Genomic DNA, 20,267 nt, shown 5'->3' on the forward strand with positions numbered 1-20,267 from the left:
GGCTGTCAACTTGTGCACTTTTCGGCCTTGAGAAAAATCTAGAGCTAAACCAGGAGCTTCCTCAGATAAGAGGTTTTTCCACCACTGGCCTTGCACTTCAAGTCACAAATATCGCAGCGAGCATAATCTACATTGCTTTTGAAAAGTGGAGCCTCTCGAGCATTGTCTAAACACACAGCTACTGACATCATTACCCTGCTATGCCTGCAATGCTGTGTTCAAGTCCGGCTTATAAAATAGGCTGCTCTTCCACTCCTTCAGTCACAACGATGCGTTTATGTACTGAAACATGGTACAGTTTGATTTTATGTGATTCGGTACCCGGTAGTACTGACGGAATTGGGTCGGTACATATAAAAGTACCAAATTTGGTACCCATCCCTAGTGATGGGCCGATGGTATTGGGTTTATTTGAACAACGAACGACAATCAAAACCCATTTGCTGCAAAGGAAAAAAGATATCAGATGGATGACCTACACTCAGATCTACAATTTCTTATCCTCCAAACTGTCATTACTGAGATTGAGTCTCTCGTATCTGAAAGGTAAATATTACCAACACAGAAATAGGATATGCAGTCAGATATAAAACACACACACACACACACACACACACACACACACACACACACACACACACACACACACACACACACACACACACACACACACACACACACACACACACACACACACACACACACACACACACACACACACACACACACACACACACAGTGAATTGCGTATGTGTCAGCAAAACATTAAGTGTTTTCACATCAACATACTTATTTGATCGATATGCTAATGTCATTAGGACAGCTGTGTCAGTATATCAGTGACTTAACAGGCTAAAACGTTGGATTGATTCCATCATCTTTAGATCCTTTAACATTGATCACGTTTCCTTTTATGGGATTTTCGCTCCCTGCACTGCTTGGTGTAAAAATAATCAGCAACATTCCTCAGTTCACTGAACAATCAGCTCTCTGAATACGAGCTGTGCTTCTCGTATGTGAGCAGATCCATGTTTTTCGTATTGTTGCCTCTTGACCGATGTGCTAATTGCCAGACCTTAACTAATAGGTACCTAATATGATCAGGACCGGAGGAGCCACCCTGTATGTGCAAGTGACGGATCAGATCTGTGACTATACCCTGTTGGGGATCCGGTTTCCTGATCCTGAAAACCACTTGCACTAAGACTTTGACTCTCCAGCAGAGAGATTAAATGTGTCATGGTTACAGTAGCTGGAAAACCATTGGCAGGGATGGTTAAATGGCCCTCTGCTCACCCAATTGCCTGCTATTAGGAACCCAGCAGGGTGGATTGGACGAGCTGCATGTGCTCTGACACCTGACCCTCTGAAATTATGCTTCATCAGGACATTTTTGTACTTCCCACTGTTGCGCATATATGAATCAAGAATTGGCAAGTACATGCTGAGATAAGTCCACACAATCCCCAAGACATTTTTACTGAAAAACCTTGAGGTCATTGTGGTGCTGAAATTACAAGTCAGAACAATAAGTAATCATAAATCAGAAGGATGAAGCATGATTCCCCCTACATTTATGTTATTTTGAGAGTGAAGTTAAGTCAAAGCATCTGAGATTTGAAAATCACTTTTATTTATACTGAAGGGGCAAAGTTGAGAGGTGAAGCCAATACCTGGGACAGCTTAAGTGTCTTGAATGTGATTTTTATCTTTAATTTAAATGTAATTCCAAACATTTCACCTTTTGTGGATTGGAGTTTTTGCTGTAAACTGCCCTTAATTCCCACCTAATTACAATTCAGATAGCATCACCAACACTTGATAGGTTGTGTAGTATTCTGCTATTTAAAAACATTATGTAATAATGATATAATAATAACCAGAGCACGTAGGATAGAGTGGTGAGAGAGGGATTTACATTGCTTTGTGAAAGATAAATCTCTCGAGAGGTGAATGCTGTCACTTGCAGCAAGAAACCAATTCTATGTTCTTATGGTTGAGTTTGTACAGGCCTTAATTTATCAATCAGCTGTGATGATTCCTTTATTCCACCAAAGACACCAAACATCATTTGGAAGTTCCTGAGTCAGATGCACTGATGACTGATGGCGTACCTAATCTCTATAACCCAGATGATGGAAACTTAAGATTCCTTTGAAACTCCTCACAAAATATGCCATCTTCAAAAATGTTATCTTCTTTTCAACAAAAATAATTGTGCTTCCTGTTAAATGTCATTTAAACCTTCAGTAATGTGGCAGTGTCGGTCTCCTTCCTTCACCTCGGTCTCTCTTCTGCAAGTCAGGAGTTCATTGCAGAGTTTTAACTGATGTGACACACAGACAACACTTAAAAAAAAAGAAGTCATAGATTTTTAAATGGGGAACTAAATTTAGAAAGTTTTCCCATAACATTTAATGTTAAGTGACAGGTTCTCTAAGTTGTGCATGCAAACTCGTGCCTTTCTTTGTTTGTGAATCAACTCACTGGCAATGTTGTCCTGGGTACATCAGTCTCTCTTTAATCATCCCAACCATTCTGAACTCACACTCACCTTCACCTAATTCTCTCCATGGGCATGTACACTTATCAAATAATTCAGTCATCAGTGAATTTTACTGTAGGCTTAAAAAAAAACTTTCTAAAATTGTACTGAAAATATTGTCCTTTCTACTTCAAGCTGCCTCAAACAAAGTTAAATTCTTTTGAGTACAGCAGTGTTTATAGCATGTTGGTTTACTTTTATTTTCAATACCTTGATGATATTTCTGGTATTTCAAGAACACATTTCAAATTCAACTGAAATGTTTAATACTTAATTTTTCTTATTTTATTCATTTTAACTTGAGTACTTCCTCAGGGAGAAGTTAAGTTAGCAGTGCAGTTGATCCCAGGGCAAAACACCAGGCAATACAGTCCATCTTCAAGCTATCAAATCAATACAATCTACCCACGGTCCATTTATCAAGCAGTACAGCTTAGTGTTGGACAGTTCCACTGCAGTTCCTGCAGAAACCCTGCTTGACGGCCTCCTCGTGTGACATGTTTGTCAAGCTGTGTTTATCCACTCATAGAATGATGGACTGCAGCCTGGCTGAGAATGTGTTTTGATGGTCACTTGGCTCAATCATCCAGCTCAACTCTTCAGCCTCGTCCATCAGTTGTGATCCACGGTCCAATCGGAGAGTGTCGTCAGCGCCGTAAAGAAAAGAGCAGGATTAGTTGAGGTTAACAGTCCGGCTGGTCTCCACAAAGGATCGTAGGGAATCCTCTTAACCCAGAGGCTGCGCAGCTAATGTGAACTGCGTGTCCCCCATTTCATGGAAATCACTGCTTCTGTTCTAAGAGATTAATAGAGAGAGTGAGAGGGCACAGTCATAAATCCATCAAAGGTAAATAACCTTTGGTGAAAGGAGCTTGCTCTGTGCAGCTGCAGCAGCAATCCTCATAATGCTGAGGTCTTGCATGCATCTGAATGCAGGAGTGTGGAACAAAAAAAAAAAGGCGACAGCAATTGCAGGAATCATTTTGATCTCATATTACTGTTCATCTATTTATACATTTTCTGTAGTTGCTGCATTTTGAACCTTCCTAATACATCCAATGAAATTAAATATAGTTGGCAGGCTGTAGAGCACTTAATATCCAGACAGTATAAGCCAAAGCAACCAGAAGGGAGCTTAGGCAGAGTGCCTGCACTATCTGTGTTAAAGGTTTATATGCAAACATATTCTCCATTTTAATGGTGTGACCTTTTAATGAATTGAGAACTATCGCAATTTCTGTATGGGCACACTGCTTACATGTTGCCAAACCTTCTGATAAATTAAACAGTAAAGCTGCTCTGTTATGTGTACAATGAGGTGGATAATTGTTTTCTTTTCTTTTTACCATTCGAGAAAGTGATCCTTTAAATATCACAAATATTTTCTGTTTTCATCACATATGTATTTACTTTTTTGTCCACATATCCCACTTGCAAATAATGAATCAACAAATAATATGATGAAATACAACTTCCCTCAGCTAGGACTTACCAATAAAAGCTAAAACATGATCTAGTATAATACATTATGCATTTAACAAAATAACTGTCTGTGTTTTGGTCCACTATGTTCCAGCTGTAATATCTCGGAGCCACGAGGGTCCTGGCGAGATGGGCAAGGCAGTAAACATCCCCAAGGACGACCAGGAGAAAATGAAGGAGCTTTTTAAGATTAACCAGTTCAACCTGCTGGCCAGCGACATGATTGCGCTCAACAGGAGTCTGCCAGATGTGAGGTTAGACGGGTGAGTATGCGCCGGTGTCTGTCAGAGGAAAGTCATGAATCACACTACTGCACTGACCTCTTCTCACCAGCAGGTACCAACATGTACACAGGCAAAGACACACCAGCTTTACGTTTCTCACTCTGCACCTGTGCTGCCAGCAGACTCTGCTACCTCTGATAGAAATCACACATTTCAGGGCGCTGTGCTCATTTTTCAAGCAGCAGATATATTCAGCTGGTCCACTCCTCTTTTTAGTGTTCTTCTTCTTTTTTTTTTTCTTTTTTTTTTTCACAGGCGCATTTTGGAATATGTACAGACTCAAGCTGGGTTTTCTCGACATTCATCCAGTATTTAGACAGAAGTGTTATATGGCTAGATTAAGTGTAGTGAAATGAGTCTCAGTGGACTTTCAGACAGTGATCCAAGGTGTTAAATCACCTCAAATCATTCTGATACATAAATAACTTACTCCAACTTTTGATTTCATTACATGCTATATAGATTACCTGACATGGTATACTGTATATCATTCAAGTTCTGTACATTAATCCTGACATTTCCATAGGGCCGTATACCTAAACCATTAGTTATTTAGGATATTTTTTTACGTGAAACAGGATGCTTCTTTGTAAAAATGTTAGCTTTTCATGGAGACAATGGTTTTCACTTTCCATTTCATTTCCTCATCACTTTAATTAAGTGCATACCAAAGACTGCCTGTCAAGTGAGAAATGAGCCATCACATTTCTTTTTGAACTGAGACAAATCATTATTTCTTTTTGCATTACTGAGAACATGAATGCCACACATTTTTCCCCAATGAGGAAAATGTGCAAATCTGAGCACCATTTCACTGCATAGCTCAAAAGAAGACCTCCATTATGGTGGAAAAGTCCACATTCAACATTTCTTTTTCTTCTGTCCATTATGGTGCCATCATTCGTGCAATATAAATAATACAGCAGCTGCATGACAGAACTCAGCTTAGCCCAGCAAAATTTCGCCAGCTGTGCAGTGAAAATTATCTAGAAGTGGCAGAATTGCCCGTCGTTACCGCTGAAAAAGCAATAACATTTAGTTTTAGAGGCAGCCTCCTGGCCTAGTTGTGTCAGTCACTGCTGTCACATTGAATCGACGGATTGAACTATTATTGCTGACTGCTCAGGTGGCGTGTTTTTGTTTTTTTTTCCACCTCCCACTTCCACGCCCCCTGTCGTACAGGCTGCTTTTACCGTCCATCTCGTCCTCTATAATATAGTCAGTACTTTGTGCTACAGCGTCAATCCTAGATCACCTCTTTCCTACCCTTTGGATTTGACAGACATCATAAAGACAAGAGCATATCTGTCAAAGTGTGTTTATCTTTTTTTTGCTGACGTATAAATCTTCTGTGATCATGTTTTTGATGACCCCCGCTGGCATAGCTGTAGGACACTTTTCGTACTAAAACCAGCCGTACAGTTTTAGACTAACACATGCTTGGCTTGTATGCAAGCATGAGGATGCAAAATCCTGAGATGTGATTTTCGTCACATTAAAAGTCGTTGCTAGTGTGTCAGTGTCTATTTCTAGCATTTCTATATTGCTTCATTTTATATTTGTTTGACAAGAACTCACAATCGAAATTTAGAAAGGCTTAATAGAAACACACGTTTTTAGTATTTAATGCTTTATTAGCCTGTCCAGCTGTTCCTTTCTCCAGGGCTCATTACAGTATGTCAGTCCAATTTAGGCTACAGATTTGCTTACTTTTCACAATTGGGATTCGAGCCTGAGTCCCACATATTCAAGCTCAATGTTTGATGCATCACCCCGCAAATTGACTTCCATTTTCCAAGTAAAAGCCTTTAACCAGCATGACTCATTGATGCTTTTTATTGATTCTATAAGCTATTCAACACCAACTCTTTTGATGTGAAATGTATTAGAATGTCTTGCATCAATCAACATTTAATATGATGCAAGATAATTTTGCCCTGCTTCACTTAGTTTTAAATGAACAATTTTTTCATATGTTTTTTTTCTGGTCTGCTGGTAATGTGGCTTTTATCGTCATGAAATGGGGATACAATTAATGTTCCTGTTATGAAAATTATCAAGCAGAAGACATCATACTTTGATTTGAGGAGAGGTTTAGCACAACTTGTCCAAAAAACCCCAAAACAAAACAACAAACAAACATGTTTTTTAAAGGTGTACAGGAGGATGTTCTTTTTCCGGGTGGATCATCAAGACTATTGGTCCTCCCAATTGTCAATCATTCTGGTGATATATTACATAAGGCCGTCGTACGTGCTCGTCCCTAGATAGCGTGGATCTATTAGTTTTCACTTTCTGCGCATGCGCGCTTTCAGAGACACGAAAACATGTTTATTCACAATCCCTGATTACGGTTGGCTTTACACATATTCTTTTAAAAATGTTTACTTGTCGTAAACAGACTTTCACTTACCGGTGGCGAGTCTGACATAGTGGAAAAAGTGCAAATCTTCTTGTAAAGTGAGCTTGTGTGAGCGATGCCGACTTGTGACTTGTAAACAGAGCGTGCACGAGGAGAACTGGGCTCGTGCACGTCTCTCGCACACGTTTTAGTAGGCGTTCCGTCTCGGGAGCAGGTAGAGCGTTACGCATGTGCATTTTTTCAAAAAATGGAGAGGGCGGTTCTTTCCTAAAATTCGGGAAAATCCTCCTGTACACCTTTAAATATTCTCCTTGGAAAGGCAGGGACGTTTGAGATTTTACAGTAGTAAAATTATCATTAATTGGCTAAAGATCCCACTCATTAATCAGATGTTTTTGGTTTTTCCTCATTTGGTTGCGAAATAAGTGACTGGTTAAATTTTTGTAGTGATACTTCACACAGTCACAGATTTACAGCGATGCCAGATCTATAGAACACATCTATAGAAAATTACAAATAGAAAATAATGTAATCATTTGGTATGACTCTCATCGCTTCATGCTTTATCCAGACAAGTGCTATAAAGGGCTGAGGTGTATCCCCGGCAACACTGCAAATGGCAGAGCACCTTGCACACGTCTCCAGTCACAGAAAGACACACATTACAGTCACCAGTTAGTCCACAAAGCATGTGTTCAGATTGTGAGAGGAAGCCGGAGGCGGCGAGGTTAAACCAGGAACATTTTTCGCCGTGAGATTACAATGCTAAGCACCGTTTCCTTTCATGATTTCAATCTCATAAAACACCCCCCCCCCCCCCCCCCAGATTCAGATTTGCTTGTTGTCGATGTGAAAGTTGCTATCCAGTTGAGCGGTTCACATGCATCAATGCGCACAGCTGTAAATGAAGGGGTTGGGGAAAAAAGGCTCAGACTCTTGGCTTTCGAAGGGGGAGCGTAACTCTCCATAGACCTGTAACTCAAAATCTACAGATAATTGCTTCTTTTATTGTTCTGGCAGCTGTAAAACCAAGGTGTTCTCAGACGACCTGCCCAACACCAGCATCGTCATTGTGTTTCACAACGAAGCATGGAGTACCCTGCTGCGGACCGTTCACAGTGTCATCACCCGCTCTCCCAGACACTTGTTAGTGGAGGTTGTGCTCGTCGATGACGCCAGCGAGCGAGGTGGGTTGTCTGCTCTGTATAGCCAACAAGTCATCCGATAACTAACTGATCATTTAACTCTGCAATTGAGCACACAATGTGTACAATTTAAGATATTGTGGAATGATGATGGATGAAAAGCATGGCGCACAAAGCTCATTATAAGGTTTTCCGATTCGGTGTCATTATAAAAATTGGTGTCATTACAATATCATCAAGCAGAGTGTTATAATAAAATGCCACAGCTTTCTGCAATAATACCACTGTCGGGCTCTCAATAACTGACCAGCTTAAAATTGTAGTAAATATCTCCAATTCAATAAAACATAGATCATTGCTCATTCTTAAGGAGCATCAGTTGTAATGAAAGTAATTTATTTCTCTGACATGCAGTTTGTCATTTTCTGGTATTTTTCAACTGAAAGGGCTCTGGCATATTTGACAGGCTGCAATATTTCTCTATTCAGACCAGATAAAACCAAACGGTAGTAGTAAACTGTTTTTAAAATGAGGCATTGACTAAGAAGATGATAACTAACGAACCAGTGAAAGTTTCTATTTAGTTGATGGGGGAGTAAACCTTTAGTGGACAGGGACAAGGAGATACTTTGTGGGTTATATCATTCCAGAAAAACAAATTACTCATAGAATATCTGCGTTACAGCATGCAAAGGACACTGATATTTCCATTAGAAAAGCTTTGTAGCAGTGGTGCTGTTAATGTTTGTTGAAAAGTTACAAAACAACACAAAACTGAAAAATTATGAATATATTATCTTGAGAATGAATGTCCAGTGGTTCAAATTAACATGGAGCAGAGTCTGTAGAATTAAACTGGTTGAAACTAAACCAGCACAAATGGACCAAAACAGGTAAAATAGTATTGAGACATAATCTTCAAAAAAATTCAAGGAGCAGAATTCCATCCTGAGGCCTCATTGGTCGCATGTCGATACATAAAACATTTTAGTTGAAACGCACAAAAAAATCCAGGAGGTTCATTGGAAACATGAACTTATGAGCACTTACAAATTACAAGGTAAACTCATAAAACTCAATAAACTCGTGAATTTATAAAGTTATCTCCTTTACAAAGCTTGAACATTAGTTGTGTTCTGTACAAGTTCTGACATCCCAACTGAAACCCGATAAACCAAAGGCTCAGTGGAATGTAGGAGAATCAAGAGTCAAACTAATGGACCTCTTGGATTGAGGTGAGACCTTTCAGGTTTCATCTGTCACTGGTTTTCTACAGCGAAGCATTTTTCTACATGTTGGGAGTAATTGTCGACGAGCTAGCCAGAGCTCACTGAAGCATTTCTGTGTTTGACAGCTGGTGTGCACGCTGGCGTCACATAAAATATAGTCGGCTATTTCTATCCATTCTTTATACCTGCTTCATCCAACCTTAGATCCCTGAGGACATTGTATAATACCTGGTCCACCGTCCATCACAGGACGAACAGACGGATAGATGAGAGCCTCATACACCTGAATTTAGAGACATTGGTTTCCTTAAACGCATGTCTAATGAGTGGGAGGTCCCTGAAAGACCCAGAGAAAACCCAAGCGCACACACTACCAAAATTTGAGTACGGCATAATTTTAAGATGTTTATAAAAGGTATAATTTCTGCTCGTTGTTTTGCTTTTTATCTTATTTAAAGATCCTCACCAAATGATAATGAATGTCTGTGGGTCACAGAAATTAAATCTTCTCCCCTTGTTTAATGATTTAATTAATTGCTGTAAATTAGTTTCTCTATGTAATTATATTTCATCTGCTCTCTAACCAATTAGGACCTGAATTACCGTTTGTGTAAGTTCCTTTTGTGACTCGGTTGCAGTGCTAGTTCTTCCCTTTGTGGTGAATGGAGTTCACTTGTACAGTGGTTTTCCCACAGATTAAAAAGGGTAATTCTCATGGGTTAATCACATTCATAACAGTCCATTCACTGGGAGCAGTTTGGGGGTTTAGTGTCTTGCTCAAGGACACTTCATAAATTGGGAATTGAACCTTCCAATTAAGAGAATGACCACGTCACTCAGATTACAGTATTGCTTGTTGTATATTTGTACCAATAATGTATTAGTTTAAACTAATACTTTTCGTTTGCTACATGAAACTTGCATGGATCTGTTGGTTTAGTTACAAATGTAAAAATTCAGACTTTCAGGTTGGACAAAAAAAAGATTATTTCCGTGAAGAAAAATAGTCCCACCAGCGATCAAACTGTCTATTGCCAAATGTTTTATTGAATGTCTTTTGGGTAAATTGCTTTGTTGTGTCAGACTTCCTGAAAAAGAAACTGGAGAACTACGTGAGGACTCTGGAGGTGCCGGTGAAGGTCCTGAGGATGGAGCAGCGTTCAGGGCTGATCAGGGCCAGGTTAAGGGGGGCTGCGGCCACAACGGGTCAGGTCATCACCTTCCTGGATGCGCACTGCGAGTGTACTGTTGGCTGGCTGGAGCCCCTGATGGCTCGCATCAAAGAAGACAGGTAGGAGACAAAATGCTCTCTATTGCATTGAGAACACATTCTACGTCGTCGGAGCTGTGATGTACATCGCACCGCTGTGAAACTTGTCAATGCCAGCCAATATAATCTTCTGCCTGGAGCATCCTAGAGCATGCTTTATTAATATCCCTCTTATCACATTTCACCTAAGTTGCATCATGATGCGCTTGAGCCAAAGCTCAGGCTGAATATTGATGGGACAGCAAACTGTCTGTTATGAAAACTCGATGTGAGCCTGACGCTGCTGATAGGAGGCGATAATCACTCTGCCTCTGCCGCCGCCTCAGAGGAATACCAGGCGTCAGTTTGTGTTGCACTATCATTGTGTTCACCCTGCAACCACCAATGGACGTACGAGGGAGCAGAATCGAGATTAACACGGTCAAGGACACGCAAATGATGACTCTAAACTGAGCCTTGTATTTTTGAACAGTTTCAGCATTTTCATTGTTTGCCGCTTTTTCTCCAGATGGATGTGTTGACAATCTAATTAACAAAAAAAAAAAAAAAAAACTAAAATGAAACTGGCGAGTTGTTATCTGCATATTAAAATTCTTTTGGTTCCTTATTTGCCCTCTTCAGAAAACACTGTGCTGTTTAACGGGGCGAGGGTGACATGAAAGGATGAATGGACTGATAATGACCCCACTGTGATTCATATCTTATCTGAGATCAGCCTCATTCATTTTCCCTCGAGAAGCAATTAGTATTATGACTCAGAATATTATATTATGGAGCCATCACACATCGCACATGTGTCGATGTCTTTCATTCTGGTGCAGAACATAAACTGCATGTCAACTGCACAGTCACATGATTGATGACACAGGCTGAGCAATAGGATTCAAAATTAAGCTTCAGGATATGGTTAAAATCTAATTTGTACAGTGCTGTGACCGCCCACTGACCTTTACTGGAGTGATTTAAGGTGAGAACTAAAACAGTTAAAATCAAACTAGGATTGAAGGAAAGGCAAAAAATAGGACAAATGTCCTAAGTCATCATCTTTTGTAATGGAGTAAACACTATAAACAAACAAAAGCAACAAACCAAGTGGAGCAAAAATTACTTCACACACCCAAAAAAATCAACAGGAACAAAAGCTTCGTCCAAAGTCTTCATCAGGCTTCTCCGTTAAAAAGGTCCTTGTGCATCATTATTACTAATTGTAACAACATTTTTCCATGACACATAATTATTTTCGTTCCTGGTATGGAGTGAGCCAACACAGACACATAACAGACTTTCCAGTCAGTCGTCTTGTGGTTGACTTGGTTTATTCGTGAAATCATGAGCATAGCTGGTTTTTCGATAGGAAGTTTATTTTTCCTAGTTTTGAACTGGTTGCTCTTGCCCTACCCGTGCCCTCCTCAATCCTGTGACCTATGCCCTTTACTTATGCAACCTGTGCCCAACCACTGCCTCCAAGTGTCCAAATCATGCAACAACAAAAAAATAAATGGCTCCTACACCAGTACAATAGTGATACCAGTACAATTGATTAAGCGAGCATGAAGTGAGTTGTGGTAATTTCATCATCTTTTAAAGCTGTTTTCATTAATTAGTTCTGCACTTCATGTATGTTTAGTAACTGCTATATTATTGTCATTTACTTTATTCATACGATTTAGTTTCAAACATGATTTTAGTGAAATAAATACATCAACATGCAATACAATACAATGCAAGCTGTTTGAAAATGAGCAGGTGTAATATTCTTACGTCTGTCTAACTTCAAGTGATACCGAACCCTGGTCTCAGGTCTTGTGATTGATAAAGTTGATTTCATTTTAAATTGGTGCAATTCCAAATTTAAATGTAAACCTCAGTCCTTTTGATTTAAACCTGTATGTATAGTAGTTTTTGAGAAAATGCATTTTTGTGTAAATGGATTGGTATATTTTCTCAATGTTGCATGATATACTTTATTAAAACTTGTTAAATTTTCACATTTGTCATTTGACTCACGTTTGTGTGATATTTCACTTCAGCATCCATTCAATTCAAATCCAGCCCACACTAATACATATATGGCAAAATACTTTTATTGATGTTACCTGGAAGTAAATGGTTCCTGGCTTAATTCATAATGAGTGCATTTTCTATATGTGAATAAATCCTTGAATTTCAATATTTTGGGCATTTGTATGATCCCTAAATGCCAAATTATATGGCTCTCTCTTTTAGGATATATACTGAATTTATGAACGATTAGGGTTTTTAAATGGCACACATAGTGTGTTGAAGCGAAGTTTTAAACCAGAATGTGTTTCCTTTTTACATTTTGGGGTGTGGCGACCGTACAATGCAAACCTTTATTCATGTTTAATCTGAACGTTGCATCTTCTTGTCTTTCAGGACTGCAGTTGTGTGCCCCATCATAGATGTTATCAGTGATGAGACATTTGAATACATGGCCGGTTCAGACATGACTTATGGGGGATTCAACTGGAAGCTGAACTTCCGCTGGTACCCTGTTCCCCAGCGGGAGATGGATCGGCGCAAAGGCGACAGGACACTTCCTGTCAGGTACTGTCTCCTTGTTTTAAACTACATTTTAATTGTTGTTCAGAGCAATATCTATGGCTATTTGTGTCTGTTGGTTTGTAAGGTAAACCCCTGCTTCTATCATGTGGTGGCAGATCACCACTGAAAAAAAAAACACTGATGAGATTTTTTTTTTAATTTATTTCTATGTAAAGTGTTATTTTTATGCACAGCTAGAAATAGCTCATTTCCCTATGTACATCCCACTAATTCAAGCAAATGCCTGAAAAGCATCAGCAGAGATGTTATGCTTCGCTTTTGTAGTACGGTATAAGGGTTTATATGTTTGAAAAAAACAAAAAAAAAACCTGAATAGAAACTGCTTGCCGTCGGTTTTTTTGTGTCGGCGTCACAGAATGAGGAACAATTTTTCATCTGTATGCAAATCACTTTCAGCCACAAACAATGTGTCTAATTTAGGGCTGACTTCAACATAGCATGAATTCAAAGATAAAAGTAATTACCCCTCCAAGGCTTTATTTCAAATCATCAAACAAATTGGCCTTTTATTATATCCAGTGAGATACTAACGCGAGCTGCGTGCGGGGAAGGACTTGTGCAAAAAGGCTTTCTGTGATTTTTGGCTCTTAATCCGTTGTGTCTCTCGCAGGACTCCAACTATGGCAGGAGGTTTGTTTTCCATAGACAAAACATATTTTGAAGAAATTGGAAGCTACGATCCAGGAATGGATATCTGGGGTGGAGAGAACCTGGAGATGTCTTTCAGAGTGAGTAACTCTTTACTTGACCACACACAGTGGATGGCAGTGAGTGCGAGCCAATTTCCTCATCAGTGTAAACTTTTTTTTTTTTTACTTGGAGCCGAGCCTCTTTTCCTTCAGACAATATGATGTGTTGAATTTGAATCATCTCACCTGATAATGTAAAATTGGAATATTATGTGATTACCTCATTTACAGAGATGACAATGGAACAGATGGATTAGTCACCTATTAATTGAAGTATTATATCAACCTCAGTGGATGTTTACCAATGTGATGTCATTTCTCTATAGGTTTAAACGGCAGCAAATAGGCTCAATCATAATCTCGTAATGGGAAAGATTTTTACCATTTTAGATCCCACGAAACTGACGCACATCTGCAGTGTGTGCACCACATAATAGAAGATGGCCACTTTAACCTGTATAAAGATCATGATCTTAGTTTAGTGTACATACATGTTTATTAACTAGTTCAAAACACAGCTGTTTGAGAAAAAAATAAATTGATTTTACACAAAGACAACACTTAACGGAAAGTCAGTGTCAAAGTTGGTTCTTTTGTTGAGAATGATGGATGTCAGTTTCGGGTTTACAGGGCAATTCAACCAAGGATGCCGCTAAAATTTCAGACGAGAAAGGAAGTAGTGGACAGACGAGCATAGAAACATTTGCATCCCAGAAGCTGTTCAATTCTGCTGAAAGACAAGTGGGAAAATTGAATATCTCTGAGAAAATGAGCTTAGTCTCGTCACTATGAGATGCCATTAGAGAAGATCATAAAAAGAGAATTATTTATAGATGAATGAATACAACTTATGAGTATGTTGTTGTTTTTTTTGTCTGGCAATTCTGATGTTAAAACTGGGTTAATTCAGAAATCTCATAAGATGCTGTTTCAAAGCAATCTGCTGTAGTCAATCAAATGGACTTGCAGTAAACAGGTGGGAGATAGGATATATTCGTTTCTTTTTTTCTTTTTCTTTCTTCCTACACTCGCCCTAATAGCCTCGGGGAACTGTCTTTACACTTGGCTCAAAGCGGCACACACTGCAGCGCACATGTTTGCTAATTTCAGGCCAATGCAGTTGTTTTCCCGTCAAGTGCCTGTGCTGCTTAAGTAGCAAATGTACTTCTGCACATCTGTGCACCCATGGGTGTGCTTGTCTTAAAATGAGGTGAGGTCAGGCACATTGGTGGCACATTATTACCTTGAGGCAACAGAAAGCAATTGTGGTATCGACCAAACACGTTTTAACTCTATCACACAGTTTTTTTTCTTGTTATTCTAAGGGCTTAGAGCACTGTGTGCACGTAGATGGGGCGAGTATGGAGGAGCTGAATTCGTGATTGCTGTTTCAAGGATTACGTTCTCAAGGTTAATTATATACTGTACCTGCTGCAGAATCTTATGTCTGCGTCTGCAAAGCGATTCATTGTTTGATACAGTGAAAGTAAAGAATATGTATAGTTTAAAAAAAAAAGTGTATTAAAGAGCAGCTGAGCTCCAGTTGTCACCTTCACTTATGTTTGGCTAATCTACCCCTAGAGACAGTAAGGATCAATAATAAAAAGTTTCACTTTATCGAAGACTATACAAGATGTCATTATGATGATCGGGTTGATGTCATGCCCCAAGCAAGTGGATTGATAATTCATCCTACCGTATATGCTCTGCTGTTATAAAAGTAAAAATGACATTTTGGATCCCAAAGGCGCAGCTGCCCTAGACTTCAGATGGTGCAGCTTCGGTGGTTAAAGTCAAGGCCCTCTCTGTTAATAAATTTGAAGTACACATTTCAGAATGACATTTTTCAGATCACCTTAGCATCCACAAACGATGATCAGAATGCCCGTCTACATTCTCTTGGTTTGCATACAGATCTGGCAATGTGGTGGCTCTTTGGAAATCGTTACGTGCTCACACGTGGGCCACGTTTTCCGGAAAGCCACGCCGTACAGCTTCCCTGGAGGGACGGGACAAGTCATCAACAAGAACAACAGGCGGCTGGCTGAAGTGTGGATGGATGATTTCAAAGACTTCTTCTATATCATATCACCAGGTACATGAAGCAACAGAACCTGCTTGAGTCATTGTCTTTGTGAACCCCAAACTGTAGTAAGACACATTGAAGACAAGCTGTAAAATAGTGAGTGTTTTATAAGTTTCAAGGAATGCATTGGTTAATCATGTATTTAATTGATCTATTATTTATGTGTGTGCATTCTCCAAAAGCAGATATAAATACTCATTAGCACATCATCGGTGTCCTACTTATGTCCTTATGGATTTTTGTAGTAAAGAGGGAGACTTGTCTATTCTTTTTTTTCTCCCATATAAGTTAGAAATGGTCTTTTTGTCCAACAGAACTCAAACATATAGGGAAAAGCTAAAACAATACGACTGTGCAGATTGAGAGGAAAACCTCACCATCTGTCAACTTCGTAATGTGATTACCATTTAGCAGCCAGCAGTTTCTCAGAAATCTTTGGATAAGTGTTTTAGATGCCACGCGACATATAAAGGATCATCTGTAATCCACCAATCTTAGAGCACAAATTGTGACCTTCTTCCACTGAGGCAGGAGGGATTCTCCATGGGCAGGTGTGCAGACAGAGCCCAGGCTGTGATGGATGAGTTTTTCTGCGCAATGTAGCCCTGCAATGACTGTCTTTTCCTCCAGGACATTAGAGAGAATGATCTGGGCTGTACTGCTGCCAGACCTCACTTATTGGCACAGAGGAACACAGTATGTTGCCCAGGCAGAATTTGGGAGTGGCATCTAGTGATCCTTTTTAAAAGTGCATCTCCCTCCTTGTCCCTCCTCAACAGTGGCGATTTCAAGATCAAAGAGGCTATTCATCATCTGCAACATGTGATGCTCAGACCCTACAGATCACGAGGAAGAAAAGGAGAAATTGAAGCAGTGGAGAAAATGTACCCTTTAGCTTATTCCTTTTATCTGCCGAGAAGAAATTTCTATTTCAAGGAATCACATCTAAAACATTATTGGTGTCACTGCAGAAGCTCTTCGCGTCGTTTTCCTCATGTTTGATTGATAACGTACCTTGTTGTAGGTCCCGGTTGTTGTGTGGTTGTACTGTTCCCTCATGGCAGTAATTCTCTTGTATGTGGCTCGATCCAGGCTGGCAATTTAACATCAAAGTCTTCAAGAAATACTCTCAAGAAAAACCATATGCTTAATTTGTTTGTAAATGTGTGCACCTCATTGCTTTTGAGTCTGTATTCAAGTTATCAAGGTTGAGGCATCAGACAGCATGATGCTCAGTACTCCACAGTTACTTCAACTTTAGGTAAAACACTGCATGTAGTAGTGGAAAGTGTTTTTTTTATGGGGGGGCCCCTGGTGTTCAGTCATGTTATTGCAACATTACTATCCTATAATTTTCAAAACAAAAGATGTAATCGCTAAATGATCATGGTCACTGGGACATGTTGCTGATTTCCCGTCTCCGTGTTTTCCTCTGCAGGCGTGATGCGGGTGGACTATGGAGACGTCTCTTCCCGTAGAGCCCTCCGCGACGCCTTGAAGTGCAAACCGTTCTCCTGGTATCTCGAGAACATCTACCCAGACTCCCAGATCCCGAGGAGATACTACTCACTTGGTGAAGTATGAGTGCTCTCGTACTCTCATCTTCTATGATGCAGCTGATACACTGGCTGCTTCTGCATTCAGGTTTGTCCTTGTGGCTTGTGGGCTGTGTTTTCAGAGGGCTGATACAAGCTGCCAGATAAATCTGAAAATCTCAGCATCCAGCAAAGGCTTGAAAAAACAAGATAAAAGGAAACATCCCCAGCTGTTTGTGGGGAGCGTGCATGGTAAACAAATACAGGGATGTTCATATAGTCTGTATTGATCCTGCTCACATGCTTACACGGTTATATTATGCACACTGTGGAGGTAAGATAAGGCTCATGCCTGCATTTGACACAGTCTCTTTGTCCAGATTGGGTTTAACGCAATGTGGGAAAATGATTTTCAACAGACATTGACATTTTAAAAGTTTTTTTTTAAATCATGTTTGAAAAACAAAATGAAAAGATGGATTATAGAATATGTAACATTTCTATAGTATTAATTAATGGTGTATATAGGAAAGGATGGTGGCTCAAGTGGTTCATAGATTATGTACATTAATGACATGCATATATTTAATTTGTTTTAGTTGTTTTAATTTTTAAATAATTAGAATTTCATTCCCACTCAGTCAGAATATTTCCTTACAGTGACCCGAATTTGCCTCCCGAAACACGTGGCAGCGTTTTCCACAGCAGTGCAGCATGGGGTAAAGCTGGCGCTGACATCAAGTATGCTGTCTGAATGATAGGCGGGGGCCATTCAAAAGTAATGTCAGTCGAGGAACTCGTGGTGAAATGAGCTTGTAATCCTCCAACAGTCATACAGCTGAGGATGAGGGGATTTTTTTCTTCCCTCTCTGTGCGCTGCTACACTGCAGTAAAAGCGGATTCTCTCAGTTTAGCCACTGCAGCACCTCTCCCTCCCATCTTCTCCAAACCACAGTTCCTCAGACTTATTCTCATCCTTCATAACACACAGTCAGCCTTTCCTTAACAGCTGGAACCATTAGGTGTTATATCACTTAATTATGAATGCTATTCTGTTCCTGCATGATAGGCGTAGCAGCCAAGGCAACCTATGTAGTCAGCTCAGCTTTATCTTTGGGAGTGTATGAGTTCATTAAATTGCTGAGTGGACTGTAAGATAGCCAGTCAGAACCGTGATAACAGGGGTTACTTTGAACTGTGGAGGGACGTGTATTTCTCATTTCACCTTTAAAAGTGCATATAATTATTAGAAGTTTGACTTTGCGACGCATCTGTTAAATCTGTCGTCGCACCTTGAACCTGAGAATCTCATGGATTCTGACCGTGCTCTAAAATTGGCTGTAGTGGCGACAGTGACCATCAGTCTGACCACAGCATCTTTAACTCTGTTACACAGTCAAGAGCTGTGCAAAAATGATGGGCAATAGAAAGTGAAAAGTGAAAAGAATGCTATTCATGCATGATGCATGAATAGCCGGATTTGATACAAATGTCTTGTGCAACCTTTAACAGCGTCCCCTTATTAAAAGCTCTTTCGAGAATGAGTCATGGTTGTGATGGTTTGACCTCCACAGAGCCTTGGTCTCAGTGTCTTCCAGCCTGTGTGGGATGACGCACACAGATCGAAGGGTCTGACCCAGCTTACATCCACAGGAGACATGTGGTTACTTCTCAGAGGTGTTATGAACAACTGTTAACAAGTAGATTGAGATGAAGTCTCCAACTGGGGACCTTGAAACAAGGTTCCTATGAAGCGGGAGTTCTAACCATTACACCAGAGTCACTCTGAATATTGCGAGAAGAATAGTATTTTCCAATTCGTTGAAATTGCATTTTGTCAGATCATTTAAACTCTTTACGATTACATTTTTAAAAGCATTCCTTGCATTGGTCATCTCTATATTTAACTGCCTAAAAACAATCAAAATAATCAAATCCTTTTTGATCACATGTCTCATATGTTTGCAGTACATTATTATCATAATAATAATAATAATAATAATAATAATCACCAGACTGAAAGGTTTTACCTTTTATTTTATTTTAGAATAGCATTTACTGTGTTATTTCTTTTGGCGATATATTCAAATGTATTGTGATTAAATGTAACATTATCAATGGAATACTTTGCATACTCCTTTGCACCAAATTATCATGTCCAAGGTACAATTTCAACAAAACATTTCATGACTCCATAGCTAATAACGCCATCTAAGTTCTTCAGATTACCTTTAATTTGAACATTTTTGCCCGTAGATCAGAAATGTTGAGACTAACCAGTGCCTGGACAACATGGGAAGAAAGGAGAATGAGAAGGTGGGCTTCTTCAACTGCCATGGCATGGGCGGAAACCAGGTGAGGCAAAAATTATATGCATCACGTCATATGGTTACATTAAGATGTTCAAAGTTTAGTTTATTTAATCAAAATCCTCCTTTTGAATCTTCTATTAGTATTGGTTAGGTCAAAGGTTTTTTTCAGGAACTAAATTCGAGCTAATTATTGTGAATCTTACCTTTGACACCTTCCCAAAAAAAAAAGAATGTCTTTAATAGTTTCTCATTATGATGACAACACAGATTTATAAAACCTACATTTACCCATAGACATGAATGTTTTTTATTATGTGTGGCGTTAAATTCAGTCAAATGTCTCCATAATTATGTTCAAACACACCCATAGTGTATACATGTCTATAATTGAATTGATTAAGACATTTCTAAAGTAACATTTAAACTAAAAGTATTTAAAAAATAATATATTATGGTAGTTATAGATGAGACATTTTTAAAGAAATGATTGAAATGGTAAAACAGCTTTTAGAAATTTTGTTTATGTGAAATGCATCAAAAAATAGTGTATTTCACTGTTTAAATGTAGTATGGAAATGTTTTGTATTGAAAGAAATTAAAAATAAGTTTTGAAAAGTTAGTGATTCAGAAATAGTAAATAAAGTAGGATCTAATCATTTGCAAATCTTATAAAGCCACATTTTATTCATCAGTTCAACATAGACAACATACCAGATGTTTTCATTTTATATAAAATATTGGA

The 20,267-nt window shown here is 39.2% G+C and overlaps 1 protein-coding gene across 1 annotated transcript in view; it reads left to right on the forward strand.

Moving 5' to 3' along the window:
• The window catches only part of galnt13 (polypeptide N-acetylgalactosaminyltransferase 13), a 39,937-nt gene that overhangs the window by 10,506 nt on the left and 9,164 nt on the right, over window positions 1-20,267 (forward strand). The window contains exons 3-10 of the mRNA XM_080498392.1: window positions 4,122-4,290; window positions 7,694-7,860; window positions 10,131-10,338; window positions 12,715-12,885; window positions 13,514-13,631; window positions 15,507-15,687; window positions 17,117-17,256; window positions 19,470-19,568. Of these exons, the coding sequence (XP_080354518.1) occupies window positions 4,122-4,290; window positions 7,694-7,860; window positions 10,131-10,338; window positions 12,715-12,885; window positions 13,514-13,631; window positions 15,507-15,687; window positions 17,117-17,256; window positions 19,470-19,568 (1,253 nt within the window). The remainder of the gene's footprint in view (window positions 1-4,121; window positions 4,291-7,693; window positions 7,861-10,130; window positions 10,339-12,714; window positions 12,886-13,513; window positions 13,632-15,506; window positions 15,688-17,116; window positions 17,257-19,469; window positions 19,569-20,267) is intronic.

Source organism: Blennius ocellaris (genome assembly GCF_963422515.1).
Source record: "Blennius ocellaris genome assembly, chromosome: 6".
Lineage (NCBI taxonomy): Eukaryota > Metazoa > Chordata > Actinopteri > Blenniiformes > Blenniidae > Blennius > Blennius ocellaris.